The sequence below is a fragment of the Hemicordylus capensis genome, chromosome 2 (assembly GCF_027244095.1).
Source record: "Hemicordylus capensis ecotype Gifberg chromosome 2, rHemCap1.1.pri, whole genome shotgun sequence".
Lineage (NCBI taxonomy): Eukaryota > Metazoa > Chordata > Lepidosauria > Squamata > Cordylidae > Hemicordylus > Hemicordylus capensis.
Genome location: NC_069658.1, coordinates 167,357,158 through 167,372,578, shown reverse-complemented (window position 1 = coordinate 167,372,578; position 15,421 = coordinate 167,357,158). Strand labels below are relative to the sequence as shown.

General features: G+C 44.0%; 1 protein-coding gene across 8 annotated transcripts in view; it reads right to left on the bottom strand.

Annotated features, from left to right (window-relative positions):
- The window catches only part of POSTN (periostin), a 90,385-nt gene that overhangs the window by 28,130 nt on the left and 46,834 nt on the right, over nucleotides 1–15,421 (bottom strand). For all 8 annotated transcript variants that reach the window (XM_053297637.1, XM_053297632.1, XM_053297633.1 and 5 more), the window contains exons 9-13: nucleotides 10,232–10,444; nucleotides 9,921–10,055; nucleotides 7,070–7,218; nucleotides 4,396–4,532; nucleotides 458–588 (exon numbers count right to left, since the gene is read on the bottom strand). In XM_053297637.1, coding sequence (XP_053153612.1) covers nucleotides 458–588; nucleotides 4,396–4,532; nucleotides 7,070–7,218; nucleotides 9,921–10,055; nucleotides 10,232–10,444 — 765 coding nt within the window. The remainder of the gene's footprint in view (nucleotides 1–457; nucleotides 589–4,395; nucleotides 4,533–7,069; nucleotides 7,219–9,920; nucleotides 10,056–10,231; nucleotides 10,445–15,421) is intronic.

Sequence of the window (15,421 nt, the reverse complement as noted above, 5' to 3'; positions counted from 1 at the left end):
GGACCGGGCCACTTGCGAACTGGTTCGCAGGCCTCTAACATGGCCTGCGGACTGGTTCGTGCACATTCCCCCCCCTCCCCTATGAAATATCATACACAGGCAGAGTGAGAAGGTCTCTTCTCCTGATCCTCTGTCCATTATGGGCAGGCAGAAGAAGGAACAAGGTTTGCTTTGGAGACCTGACTATGCCCCAAACCCAGTTAGGGTGTGTGTATGTGGGGAGGGAGTAAATGTCAACGATTATTGTGCCCACCCTTGTAACTCTACACCTGCTTTTGTCTCAAAACAAAGCTTCCTGCTGGCATCAAAGCCACTTCCCAGTTTGAAGAGGGGTAAGGCTGAGTTGGGTGCCCCAACTCAGGAGGCAGTTGCAGGAGGTAGCTGAAAGGGAAGCAAAATGAGTATTGAAAGGCAAAGCTAAAGCACTAGTCTGTTAATGCTGTTATGGCCTACATACTTATCAGGGTCCGTTTCTCTTGTTCAGTCAAGCCTTTGAAGGCATCATTGGTTGGGACAAACATAGTCCAGTCACCAGGTTGGGACAGAACCTCTTCTAAATCTGCAGCTTCCACTAGACTGAGGAATGTGCTGTAAAGGAAAACAAACCACAAAACAATAAAGTACCAGTCAATTTTGTACTGAAGGTAAGAAAATTATCCCATTCGGTTATTTAATAGTATAGTAACATGACATTGCACACAGACAACTGAGAGTATGTCCTTAAGGGAAAATCCACCCTATAAACATAATGCAGTTTTAAAAAAAATTATTACATTTTTATACAAATCATGAGCTTTCGTGGTGGTTTACAAATACACTTTTAACAGTCATGGTCCCTCCTAGATAATCATGAGACTTACAAGCCCTCTTCAGGCATTATGAATCATGAGCACTCCTTGTGGCAGGGGAGCTGGTCTTGTGGCAGCAAGCATGACTTGTCCCCGTAGCTAAGCAGGGTCCACCCTGGTTGCATAAGAAAGGGAGACTAGAAGTGTGAGCACTGTAAGATATTCCCCTCCGGGGATGGAGCCACTCTGGGAAGGGCAGAAGGTTTCAAGTTGCCTCCCTGGCTTCTCCAAGATAAGGTTGAGAGAGATTCCTGCCTGCAACCTTGGAGAAGCCGCTGTCAATCTGTGAAGACAATACTGAGCTAGATAGACCAATGGTCTGACTCAGTATATGGCAGCTTCCTATGTTTCCTGTGTTTGAAAGTAGGAGGAAGTCCACCCCCACATCACTCACTCCAATGCCCAATGACCACACTTACAGCGCTGTTTGTCTGAACAGGGCAGCACCTTAAGCATGGTCATCAGGAGCGAGGGTGAGTGAGAACGGGGGCAGGACTTCCTCCCTGCTTTCCCCCTCGTGATCAACTCATGCTTATGATTTATAATATCTAAAGAGTGCTGTAGCATGCGAGTTCCAGTGAGTTACTGTGGGAAATAGGATGCTGTGTTGGCCTTGAGCCTGATCCATCACGACTCAGAAATGGTTAATTTGGTGGGGGGGGGGTGCATGCACATGTGCATGTGTGTGTACACACACATAGCGATATTCACCACCTTTAATGTCCTTTTTATCTGGTTCTGGTCTGAGATCTGTATTTTTGATCAGTTATCACAATAGCCTGAACTGAACTGTTTCTTTTAGTCTAGTTTAATGTATTTAGAAACTTTGACTTATCAGTAAGAGTCAATATATATTGATCAATATTTCTAGCTTGAAAATGTGGAAAGGGAAAAATTACCCATTCCTTTACTCTGCCATCTCTGGACAACGTTCTGTTTCTGTTCAAATTTGCAGTCTTACCTCCTGCTATGATTAGTGAGCACAACATAAAGGCTGTTCACACAAGCAGCCTACCCAGGCTAGGGCAGCCCAGATTGGTTTAGGCTACTTTGTTCATGTGCAGCAGAGGGATTGCTCCCGACGCCGGCACTTGTGCCCAGCTTTATCCTACATCTAATTCCAGCCTTATCCGGGGTTAAGTGCGCAAGTGCCCTTCAACATTAAGTTGGAAAGCTGAGCCCCAAATTTCGGATACCCCATGGGCACAACTGGAGAGTTACTACTTAGCTCCACTATCTGCTTATTAGGTATTGGGTTTGTTATTTATTCGCTCTTCTGGTTCAGGCAGCTAGACGTATATGGAGGAGCTTAGGTCTTAAGTATGGCTTTGATCCTTTTCAGCATGCAAAGCTTGCATTATGGATGAATCCGGATTTGATGATTGGACAGAAACCTTTCTATTGGGCCAACTGGGCAACTTCTAATATTATTACTTTAGATCAATTAATTACCTCAGAAGAGGTTTTTTAATCCTTTGATGCTTTGAGAAATGAATTTAATATCCCTTTGAATGCCAATTGGCAGTATGTATACAATTAAGACATCTTTTAACACAGCTATTTGGACATGATGCACTTGCTGCCTCAGAAACTCCATCATTATTATTGGATTTGGAACATTTATCAGAACAAGCTAAACCTACAGTTTCATTTTATTTAAAACTTAAAGAGAAGGATAAAGTTAATATTGATTATATTTGTGTATTATGGAATCAAGAACTTGAATATACCATTACGGTTGATCAATGGCTAACATCATTAAAGATAATGAAACAAGCATATATAGATCTCAAATTGAGACTTGTTCAGCAAAAACTTCTATTTTGCTCTTACTGGACTCCCCAAAGGGGACCATGTTCAGAACGCGGTTTGCTGGAGGTGTAATATTCATGAAGGGACATTGTCACATATGGTTTGGTCATGCCCAATTTTTTTTGGGATGAAGTCCATAGAATTGTAAATAAGACATTGCAATCATCATTGTTTTTTAAGGACGGTTATGTTCTCCTGGGATATATTCCCAGGATTTGGAATTTAATACTCTTATCAACAACTATGGATTCTTCGCGCTTGGGGAGTGGCCAAAAAGATCATAATTCAACACTGGAAAAGTAGATTTACATTTTGATTACCAAAATGTGTTCGTTATCTGCATTTGTACTGGGTTTGGGGTGTTTTTTTTTGCCATCTAGGCAAAGAAGAAGAGTTTCAAGCTATATGGTCAAAATTTAATGAATTGTATGTGCTTTATAAGGTGATTACATATATATGCATTGTTTATCTGCTGTTGGTTTTTTCCTTTGCTTTTCTTGTTTCTTTCTTTCTTTTCTTTTTTCTTTTTTCCTTTAGAACTTTATATAGAGATGTTTCACTCTTAGGAATATCTTAAATTGTTATATTTATTCTTTAAAAAACAACAACAACAACAAAAAAAAAAACACAACCCCTGGCACCAATGCTGTATGTGCACTGGGGTCATGGGCAGAAGGCAGCTCGAGCATACACAGAGCCATGTGCCTAGAGTGCCTGTCTCACAGGGGTATCCCCAAATGCACCACACTCATCACACAGTGCACTGTGGGGTATCCAATGGCTGGGACACATTGTCCCAGCCTTTGGAGAGCTGCTCATGTGCACGGCTGAGCTGCATGGCCAGGAGGAGGTGGGGAGGGCAAAGAGAACATCTGGGGGAGGAAGGTAATTTCAGTGCAGCCTTCCCCCACACCTACCCACCCAGCCGCAGGTTGTGTGAATAGCCTTATACTCTTCCCTGATTATCAAAGACATTTACTTGAACATTCAAACTTACCTGGTGGTGACTCAACATTTGTTTAGAAACAATTTGTGTTTAGGATTCCAGACTGCATGCATTGTTTATGTATTTCAAGAGTTTTACAGAAGGGAAAATTCCCCCAGATGCAGCTTTCCCCACCACCATGGTTCAAGGATCCATGCTTATGTGAGAGCCAAAGGCCTTGGCAGAAGCTTCTCTTAGAATTCACTCTATGAATTTTGCTGCTGCAATTGCAACCCTTCTACTCAGTAAGTCCTTGTGGGGGATCACCAAGATGCTTTTGGAAGGTAGGGGGTCACCAAGACACAGTGGGAAGGTGTGGCATGTGTCAGCGCCCAGTGTAATGTACCACAATAGCACTGTAATTTAAATTCTCACTTCTGTGCAATTGTGGTGTTAAAGGTTTAGGAGTTCTTTTGAGGTCAAGATGTCACAACCCTAGTTATATTCATGTTTCAACAATGATTTATAGCTTGCTGTTTGCCCCTTAAATTACTTGTTCTTCATTAAAATAGTTCCAGTTTTTGATCCACCAAATCTGATATTCCTAAAACTGGTGACATGAACCATCCAATCAAGAGACTCTCAGGATGCTTTTTTTAAAAATTAAATTTTGATGCTAAAATTTAACACTGAAATTCAGGATGAGAAATGTCAAATTTTGGAATGATTCTCAATGTCTTCTAATCACATTGCACAGTATCTAGATTTCCTTTCTGTGTAGTTTTCACATCATTAAAAATCTAGGTATACCTGAATCGCTTGTCAGATCTCAACATTTCATGCAGTGTTTTTTCTGCTGGTTTGATTAACTCCCTGAAAATGTGGATATATCCATTCCTTCCCTCTTTGCTTCCTCGGATCATGCATGAATTCTCAATACACACAGCCTAGCAATAAAAAATAGATAAATAGCATTACATATAATTTTGACAAAGAAAAGATACATATCTACACTTTGGTCAACCCACAGTGTTGACCTAACCATTTTGGTCAACTTTGGATTTTGAGTCCAAAGTCTCCTTTCAAACAGCCAGTTGTTCAGATTTTGTATGAATCTGTTTGTTCTCTTAGGCATCTATCACCTACCAGACAGTTCCCCCATATCCTCAAAATCAAATCAATGCCTTGATTTGTTACATGATGCTAAGCATGCTTTGAAGGTTTTTCAGATGATTTCCACTTTCCTGTGACCTCCTTTTACAATGGTAGTTTTCTTCTTTCTGCTTACATATGCAGATTCAACAAAATAGTCACATTACCTATGCACATTATTTCCCCCACTTCAGAATTATGAGCCAGAGATACTGAGAAATCATCTGAAACAAGTTGTTCTGGTAAGAACTAATCTGCCTACTTTCCTTTCACTATAATCTTAATTTATAGGATTATAATTTATTATAATTTAATTTACAATTTCCATTCTCTCAAGTTAGCCCACCTCAGCCATCTTGAACTGGGGTAGTTGACATCATCACAAACTATGGGATGGATGGCATCATCACAAACTATCATCACATACACATAGGCACATAAGTGTTCCTATAGCTGTAGCAAATTTGGTTCAAATTGGTTAGACGGTTCACATGTTTACCCACTTGTGCCTCAAATGTTCATGTGTCCACCATCCTGAATTGGGGTGGATGACATTATCACACACTACACCATTGAGGTGTCCCTATGTGTCCCTACAAATGTACCAAATTTGGTCCAAATCGGTTCCCACTTGTGCCTCAAATGTTCACATGTCCACCATCTTAAATTGGGGTGGATGACACCATCACCAACTACACCATTGAGGTGTCCCTGTGTGTCCCTACAGCTGTAGCAAATTTGGTTCATATTGGTCTAGGCATTGTAAAGTTGATGGGAGACACACACAAATACACGCACACAAACAATGCCGGGTGATTTCATAAGTTTACTTTCCTTAAGAAAAGTAGGCTAAAAATTCACCTATGCTTCTTCTTCTTCTTCTTCTTTTACATAAGAGCTCCTGGTGGCGCAGTGGTAAAACTGCTGCCCTGTAACCAGAAGGTTACAAGTTCGATCCTGACCAGGGGCTCAAGGTTGACTCAGCCTTCCATCCTTCCAAGATCGGTAAAATGAGTACCCAGAATGTTGGGGGCAATATGCTAAATCATTGTAAACCACTTAGAGAGCTTTGGCTATAGAGCGGTATATAAATTATATAGAGCGGTATATAAATGTAAGTGCTATTGCTATTGCTACATTTTATATCCCACTCTTCCTCCAAGGAGCCCAGAGCGGTGTACTACATACTTAAGTTTCTCCTCACAACAACCCTGTGAAGTAGCTTAGGATGAGAGAGAAGTGACTGACGGCCCAGAGTCACTCAGCAAGTATCATGGCTGAATGGGGATTTGAACTCAGGTCTTCCCAGTCCTAGTCCAGCACTCTAACCACTACACAATGCTGGCTCTTCTTGGAGAAACCCTGAAATTCTCTCTCAAATTTCACTGGTTCCAACCTAACTGTGACCATGATCTCCACAATGGTCTAGGGGGGAAACATATAAACACACTTTTGGAATGCTTGGACAAACTTTGTGTTGGGTAAAAAGCAATTTATCAAGTTTCCATCCAACCAATTTGTTTCCCATTTTTGTTCCTCTTTACAGGAGCACAAGGACGTAGCAAGGTTAGAGTGGGCCCAGAGACAAGATTTTAAAATGCACCCCCTCACTGAAGCTCAGCTCACGAAGTAAAGAAACCTTAAATGAGGCTGAATAGTGGTAACAAAAAGCATAGTGTTATATATATATAACACTATGCTCATATATACACACACACCTATGTGCCACAATAGAACATCATTCTAAATTATTTTTTTAAAGGTTTTGTAAATTGTGGACGATGCAAGTCATTTAATGGTACTTAGGAAGACTTGCTGTTCTGATAGCTCCAGGTCTTAACACTCACATCAGTTTCGGAGGATGAATACAACTGAAGGAAGCCCAGGTGGGTGCGTGGCTGAGGGAGTCAGTCATGTGACTTGCCTCTGGGGGCCCCCCAAGGCAGTGGGCCCCCAGACAACTGTATCCCTTTGCCCTGTTATAGTTACGCCCCTGCAGGAACAAGTATGTCTAAGCTGAGACATGGGGCTTGTTTTGGATCACAAAAACCTGGAGCTGTTGCTGTCATTTTCAAAGGAGCAAGGAGAGGGAACAGAGAGAGTTATCTTGGGCAGAGTTCCCTTGGAGAAACTTTCTTCTGCACTGTCAAAAGGCCAGTGCAGAAGTGACCAATAGTTATGGGACACAGTAATTATTCACATTTGAAATATATTGTTGTCCTCAGTGAGCACATAAATTAAGTTTGGTGGAAATGTGGGGGAAATGTGGGGGAATAAAATATAATTTAAAATGTATTCAAATACATTTCTAGAAAATTATAATCTCACTTACTGTACGATACACAAATACTCTGAGCTTCTTTCCTCCTAGTGTCTCCAAGAACTGTCCATTGTAGAGCTCATTCAGACCAACTTTCACTTTCAAAATGTGATTCTGCAGGATCAGTTTTAGGAGCCGCTGATCCATAGTTAGGGTATCATCTAGCAATTTGGGAAAAGATAATGCCTAAATTAGTTTTTCTGTTATGTGATATATACCATGTACTATGATAATCTCAAGATGGTCCTCCCTACCATATTTTTGGTCTCAACCTTTTAAAGCTATAATTTGCTAAAGATTAATAGTTTTTCAGGTTTTAACATTCCGGTCATTGTTTGAGTTATAAGGCCATTGTTTGAGATAGTTGCATGACATACTGAGGTCGTTCTCACGACCAGGTATACCCAGGTTAGCACAGCCCTACCCAGGTAGACCTGGTCATGGGAACCGCCAGGATTGGTCCAGATCCTAGTGCTCCTCCACCAGGTAGCCCAGGTTTTTTACTTGGGCTAAAAGTGAGGTGGGAGGGCATGCTTGTGCCCTCCGACCTCACCATCAGTCATGTGGGCATACAGACTGCCAGCAGCTCCTTTTAGGCTGCTGGCAGCCATTAAAACCATAGAGGCTGAGGGAAGGAGCAACCTGGCCTCTAGAGTTTCCACCACTGCTTGCACAGAGCGTTGTTGAATTACTGGAGGCTCAGCTTCCTTCCCCCAGCCTCCAGATGGCTGTGCCACTCACTGAATCATGGATTGTGTGAGCATGTGAGCGGTGTGGCTTGCAGGGAACCAGCAGTCATGTGGGGAAAGGTAGGTGCAATCCTGCCTTCCCTGGTGCCCTTACCAGCCCCACATGAAGCAGTCATGTGAACAGTCTTCTACTGATTTTCAGTCCCATGAACACAATGGTGATGTGAAAAGTCTATGAGGTATGGAGGGACTGCTCCTCCTTGTCCTCCCCATCTGCGTTTCAAACAAGATGCTGTCTCTGTTGGGCCTGTCTTAATGATGGGAGAAACAGGTCAGAAGTGGGGTGAGAGATACGCTCCCAAAGTCAGCCCCATAACCCCCACATCTACGTTGCTTGTCTGGAGAATCTCCCTCTTTCTCGCTCTTACTAAGGCAAACCTGATCAATCTCTTCCTTCTTCATATTGCCTGCCTGGAGTTTTGGTGAATCACTTGTGTTACCTGCCCATAGTGGCCCCTACTGCTGCTCTCACAGACTGAAATGACAAGATCCTCTGAGGGGGCTCTGCTCCAGGTGCCGACAATGAGGCAGGCTCGGTTGTCGTGCACGCAGGACAGGGCCTTCTCTGTTGTTGCCCCCAGACTTTGGAATGCTCTCCCAGTGGTCATTCACTCCTCTGACTCCACCACAGTTTTTAGAAAGCTGGTTAAATCTTGGCTTTTTATCCAGGCCTTTACATGATTGTTTTATTGCTGCTTCTGTGTGTTTTAATCTGTGTACAGTTTTTATGTTTGTATTTTATATATTTTAAATCAGATTTGTTGTCATATTTTTAGCTTAATACTTTTAACTGTCATTTTTATTATATGTTTTTTAACTTTTGTAAACCACCTTGGGATTGTTTTTAATGAAAGGTGGTATATAAATTTAACAATAAATAAAATAAAAATAATGGCACCTTGGTTACCCTGGTCTTGTTGGTGTTTGTGTCTGAGAAAATGTCTCTTCCCACTCATCCAACCTCACCTTTGTCCCTCTCATTCAGCATCACCTTAATGAGCTACCTCTGTTCTGCTAAAGACTGATTCTATGGAGATTCCTCTCTTTGCGAACCCATTAGAGGGGACTCCACTCCTGCATTGTTTGACCACATTAGAAATTATGTGTGATCAAGAGATGGAAGTAGTGAATTGCCTTTATGTGAGCTGATAGGGTTTTGCCTACTCTCAGAGTTTTCTTCACAAACATAATTACTAAGCCTGTGTGAAGCTCTGGAGGTTGAATTGGAACTGAATTGAAGTGCGCCACTTTGGATCAATGTCCTTTGATTTGTCTGAATCTGCAGATTCAGATATTTTGCCTGAATCAGCAGGAGCATTTCCAGATGGCAGGCTTTACTTCGTGGGTTTACTGCGAGGCTATACTGTGAATTTGAATTTGCCCCCCAAAACCGATGCAAAAAGTGGATTTTTAAACCCAGGACATAAATCGGGCTATGCTCTACTGTGCAATGCAGAACTCCAATTGTGTCTGGAGTCCTCCCCGATAGCTCGCAGGGACTTCGGGTATATCTGGCCAATATGTGAACACACACCCTCCATTCCAGAGGAGATGCGAGTTAAAAGCACCATCTGGAAATGCTCCAGCTGCTGATTTCGGTTCAAACGGAAACAAATCTGGCCACCTCAGTTTGGATCAATTTGACGATTTAGAGGGTTTTAAATCCTTTTTTTTAAAATCAGAAAAACCCCATAAAGTGCTCCTGTGCAGAAACTCCTACACTTATTTTTCTTAAATTTGGCAAGCACCATGCCCAAAGTAGATGCCACCCTCTCAATTATTTTCATCTCATTCTGCTAAGAAATGAAAAACTTATATGTGTTTCAGTGATTCTCTGTTATGGTATATGGGCAAAACTTAGATCAGGCCAGGTACAACATTTAACCAGAGTGATGAATCAAATGATGCCCCCTCTGAATCTCCAAAGTGGCTTCCAAATTGAATCTTCATCTCAGAGCATAGTCTCATATTCAAATCTATTATGTTGATTTCAGTGACATTACAAAGGTTATTCTGAGATTGAAAATAGTTTCCTTCAAAGTACTTCTTTAGAAGGCTGTACAAGAGGTAGTAGTGTCTATATTTTTAATGCCACAAATTTCTAGCCTACCTACCAGAAAAAGCCCCATTCATTGGAGCTAATAGGGTGTATTCTTCCTCTGGCCGAAGAGATGAAGCCAAACCAAGCTGAGCCACCAAGTCTTTGAAGGTTGCTTGTTGGGGACCAGCAAGCTCAATAACTTGCTTAGCTGAAATCAAGAAAGAATTGTGTGGACATGTTGTTTTCCTTCAAAATTCTCATCTCACAAGCTAATATTTTTCACAGTCAAATATTCACAGAAATAATATTTAGTTGGTCTAGCCCAGTGGTCAAGCAGTATTAGAGGAAGTTAATGAGATTGGTGGCCATCGATGGGTCACTCACCAGAGTCAGGAATCAGCACTTGGTCTATGAGATGAATTACACCATTGCTTGTCACAATATCTTTCCGGTTTACCATTTTGACTCCATTGATAGTCAAGCTTTCACCATCACAACCAATTTCAATTGTATTCCCTTCCAAAGTCTCAAAGACGGCCCCGCCCATGATAGCTTCAGAACACTGAAGACTATTCAAAATATGGAACTTTATCAGAGCTGAAGAGGGAAGAGAACAAAAAGATGCATGTTCAGATGAAACTGAATATCTTGAGGCATCTTGACTTGCAATAACCTGACATTGAAAACTTTCTGGAAAGCCATGCTATGCAATTAAACCATAGTGAGCATTCATTTGGCAAGTACGCCCTATACATTCACATTATACATTTTTTCAAGTTCCAATAAACCAAAAACATAATAAAAGAACCTATCAATGATTAATTTCAACAGCAGCAGCAGAAAATACACAACTACCTCACTGGTTCCCTCAGGGGGCCCAGTGTGGAATTAGAGGGGTTGATTTATGTTTGTAAAATCACGAGGAAGCTGGCTTCTTTGGGCAGCGAGACTATGTGTGTTGCCTTTCAGCAAGCAATTGCAACCAGTCCATGTAAAAAAGTGCCAACACCATAATGTTAAGATTAGCTCTGAATGTATAAAATATGGTTACATCCTGGTTGTGAGATCATGAGCCCTTTAGTCAGCCATATAAATTTTAATATGTGGACCACCTGAGCAGCCTGGACCTTTATTTAGGTCTGAAGGACAGAGAGGGCTTAAGTCATATTGGGGCCTATGGCAAAAAATCCAAATAGTGCCCGCAGTGGTACAAATATATAGAGAACAATAAGGTTAATAACTGCATATTTTCTGTCCTTTAATGATCATGATCTGCTGCCTGAGGTGATCTGTCTTGCTCTGCCTCATGATAGGGTCAGACTTGTTAAAGGAAATGATTAAATGTTTATCATTGTTCCCTGCCAATTTTTAAAAAATATAAAATCATAGAATCATAGAATTTTAGAGGTGGAATGGACCTTGGAGGTCTTCTGGTCCAACTCCCTGCTCAGTCTTTGTCAGATGGTCATCCAGCCTCTGTTTGGAAACCTCCAGCAAAGGAGAATCTACCACTGCATGAGGCAAATTGTTCCACTTACCAACAGCTATTACAGTGAGGAAATTCTTCCTAATGTCTAACCTAAATCTGCTTCCTTGACATTTCAACCCATCAGTTCTAATCACGTCAGCCAAGTCCTAGCTCAGCAACTATAGAATCAATTTCATGCTCAACCACACCTACCTACTCCAGTGTGGAAGTTCTCCTCCCTTCTGTCTAGAATACTTGTGTGCCGATATATGTATTGTGATAACATGGAATACCAAGGTTCACTCTTTCCCCTCTTATGCAGCATCCATCTGGTCTCAAACAAGCTAACTGGTCCAACAGGCCAGTTGAGAAGCCCCTTCTTGTAAGACTACTCTCAGCTGGCAGGCTGCAAAGAGGGTGTTACTGGATGGGTGGCAAAGCGGGAGGCTGCCAATCTTTAGCTAGGGCATGCTTCTTCCACTGAGATCAAACCCATGTAGAATGTTACAAAATCTACAGCTAGCTCGATGTTGAAGAAAGTCAACCAGGTCCTTCTGTGCTCTTCATGTCAGATCTTGACCTTTCTTCTTGTCAGAGGGTCAGGGGTGTAGCAAGGTTGGAGTGGGCCCAGAGACAAGATTTTAAAAGCCCTCCCCCCACCCCCCTACTGAAGTTCAGCTCATGAAGTAAAGAAATCTTAAATGAGGCTGAATAGTGATAACAAAAAGCATAGTAAAATTCATATGTACTAGTGGGCCTGGGCGCAGAACATCTGCGTCTCTAGTTGAGAGTGCCCCCGCCGCCTTGGCTGGGCCGAGAGTGCCCCCGCCGCCACGGCCGGGCCCTCCGCCTTGCCTCCGCAGCCGCCCGGCCAGGCAATTGTCCTGGGTGCGCCAGGACCAATCAGGCGCCCCTGCAGCCCAGCCAATCAGCTGGGCTGCCGGGACGCACGTTCTAAAGGCACACCCAGGAGAATTATATATATAGATATATATCCTATGTGCCACAATAGAAAATCATCCTAAATTATTTTTTTTAAGGTTTTTTAAATTGTGGACGCTGCAAGTCATTTAATGGTACTATTATTATTATTATTATTATTATTATTTACATTTATATCCCGCTCTTCCTCCAAGGAGCCCAGAGCGGTGTACTACATCCTTGAGTTTCTCTTTCACAACAACCCTGTGAAGTAGGTTAGGCTGAGAGAGAAGTGACTGGCCCAGAGTCACCCAGCTAGTTTCATGGCTGAATGGGGATTCGAACTCAGGTCTCCCCGGTCCTAGTCCAGCACTCTAACCATGACACCACACTGGCTCCTACTAGAGAAAGACATGCTGTTCTCGTAGCTCCAGGTCTTAACATTCACGTCAATTTCAGAGGATGAATACAACTGAAGGAAGCCCAGGCAGGTGCGTGGCTGGGGGAGTCAGTCATGTGACTTGCCTCTGGGAGCCCCCCAAGGCAGTGGGCCCCCAGACAACTGTCTCCCCTTGCCCTATTATAGTTACGCCCCTGCAGAGGGTTTGTGGCTTGTGTCCATTCACACACACTAACATTTGGCAACTACCCCTACACATTTATGCTAGTCACTTTCCAAGTAGCAAAGTCCACCTCAGGGATGTCTCCAAGGGGTAGTAAAGAATAGTGGGTGCTCCTCCCAAAATATTTCCTGCTCTACCTTTTGCTCTGCCATCCACCAGACTGGAACTTTACAGCAGATAATAAAGTCATAGAGGCTGTTCTCATGTGCAGCCTAACCCAGGCTAGTGATGCCCAGCCTAGGTTAGGTTGAGCATGAGAACTTCCAGGATTGGGCTCAATCCCAGCAGGCCAGCACCACCTAGCCCGGCTTTGTAGCCCAGCTGTCACCTAAGGTTAGAGGAGTGAGTGTTCTCTTAACCTGGGCTACTGGATTGTGTGTTCACTGGGGCTGTGCTTAGCCCCAACAGACACAGAGATGGGTGCTCTGAGCACCTGTCTCCTGGGGGAATCCCCCAATGCACTGTGTGTGTTGCGTGGTGCATTGTGGGATCTTTGGTGGACAGGACACGTTGTCCTGGGCTCCGGAGCTCCATGCTGCACAAGGTCCTTCACTTGCTTCACTCCGGCGGCGGGTGGCAGCGCCACGGTGGATGTAACACGGAGCGACACCGAGGCCTGCCATTCAGCCCTGCCGTTCAGCCGGCCATCGCATCTCAACTGCAAGGCGCGCCTGTGCAGAACTGTGCAGGCGCGCCTCGCAGTTGAGAAGCGATGCCGGGCTGAATGGCAGGCCTCGGCATCGCTCTGTGTTACATCCACCACGGTGCCGGTGCCCGCTGCCAGAGTGAAGCAAGTGAAGGACCTTGCTTGCTCCCCCCACCCCACCCCATCTCAGTTGGTTAGCAATGCCGGGCCAGACGGCAGGCCTCGGTGTTTCTCTGGTGGCGGCCGCCGCTGTGGGACAAGTCCGGACTCCGGACTAAGTTCAGTTGCTCCCCCCACCATGGCCATCCCGCTCGCCCGCCCACCCGCAGACAGGACAGCACAGACAGCCAGGTTCCAAGGGTGCGCTGTGGCCCAGGGAAAAAGGAGGACGGAGGGGGAGGCTGTTCTCTGCTGCGGTGCTGCCCAGGGGCCAGAAGTGTTGTTGAGAGCGCGCCGTGGCTAGGCTGCCCAACGACCGGCTAGCAGGGAAACAAGGGCAGAAGGAGGGGGAGGGAGGCCGCCACTCTCTGCCCACTGCCCAGGCACGGCGCTGCTGCCGCCTTTTTGTTGGAGATGAACTTCCAGTGCATCGACCTTTTGCACCAACTGTCCTAATGACCACTAGGGGCATTGGGAGTAGAGACAGTGAGTCAGGGTCTCCCTATCTGTCCCTACTCCATGACCCCTGAACTGACTCTGCAGCACTTCCTGTGCTGAGTCACAATCCTTCCTTTCCTCCTAGAGAGCAGATGGAAACATCTCTCTTTCTCCTTACCTATCCACTATGTAGTCCTTTAGATTAGAGATAGGTCTTTCCTGTCTAAGTGTATTTAACCAATAAATGTTTAGTGTTTAGTCACACAAGGATCTCCATGTGTTTTCTCTAAATAGCTGCAATATCCAAACCATCCTCTGCTACCTACTCTGTAACTGGAGTGTGTGCTCATTCCTTAGTGCTCTTGCTGTTTTACCTATTGTGGGTAAAAATCAACAACCTCTAACACTTTTTGGGGGTGGGGTGGGGAGGCCACACCTGCCACCCACCCTCCAGCCCAGCCGCTCATCCACTCATTTCTCTATCCCAGAACAAACTGTAGAAGCCAGTGCAGCCAGGTAGGTAGGAGTCCAGCTGAGATGAGTCAGGCTAACCCCTTAGCTTCCTCCCTGGCTGGGAACTGAGCTGGGTGGGACCATCTAGTATGCAGGGGGGTTAAGTATCATCTCCCCTGCAGATTTCAGCTGGCCAGCTACTGATCTATCTCCCCACCCCAGTTTTTCCTGTCACATGGCCTTGGGCAGGAAGAGAAAACTAGCCTGGAAAGCAGACTGGAAGTTTTGGCCTAATTCAAAAAGGCAGTATTTCTAAGTGGAATCTAGGCCATTTTCTGAATAAGTTTGAAAATGTCAAGCAAGCATCAATTAATAAGGTAAACAAAACAACATGAATCACCTTCTATAGGTAATTCCTTGCTCCCCTAATAACATTCTTTGTCATCCCTTTGTTCCAACAAATGTGTTGTTCTAGAGTTGCTCCTGGTCCTCCTGTCTAGCTGCTCCTGTTATGTGTTAGGTCTATCCTCCTTGTCTGGGCATATAAAGAGGCCTGGCCTCTCCCCTCCTATTCTCTCTCATCCTCCATTGTGTATGTGATGTGACACTGCTCTTGCACAGCGCCCATTCACTTCACTGGGGCTTTTACTGGATCCTACTCCTAGGATAAAATATCATCACTTGCACACACATCCACAGCGAAAGTGGGCAGGGATGCTGGAATTATGACAGAACCTCAGATTAAGACAAGTTGAGCTGGGATGAATCAAATATACAGTATTTGAAACACTCATATTTGTTGACACCCAGTTTAGACTAGATTGTGTCAAACTTATAGGAGAAAGATTGTCTATGGGAGACTTTGT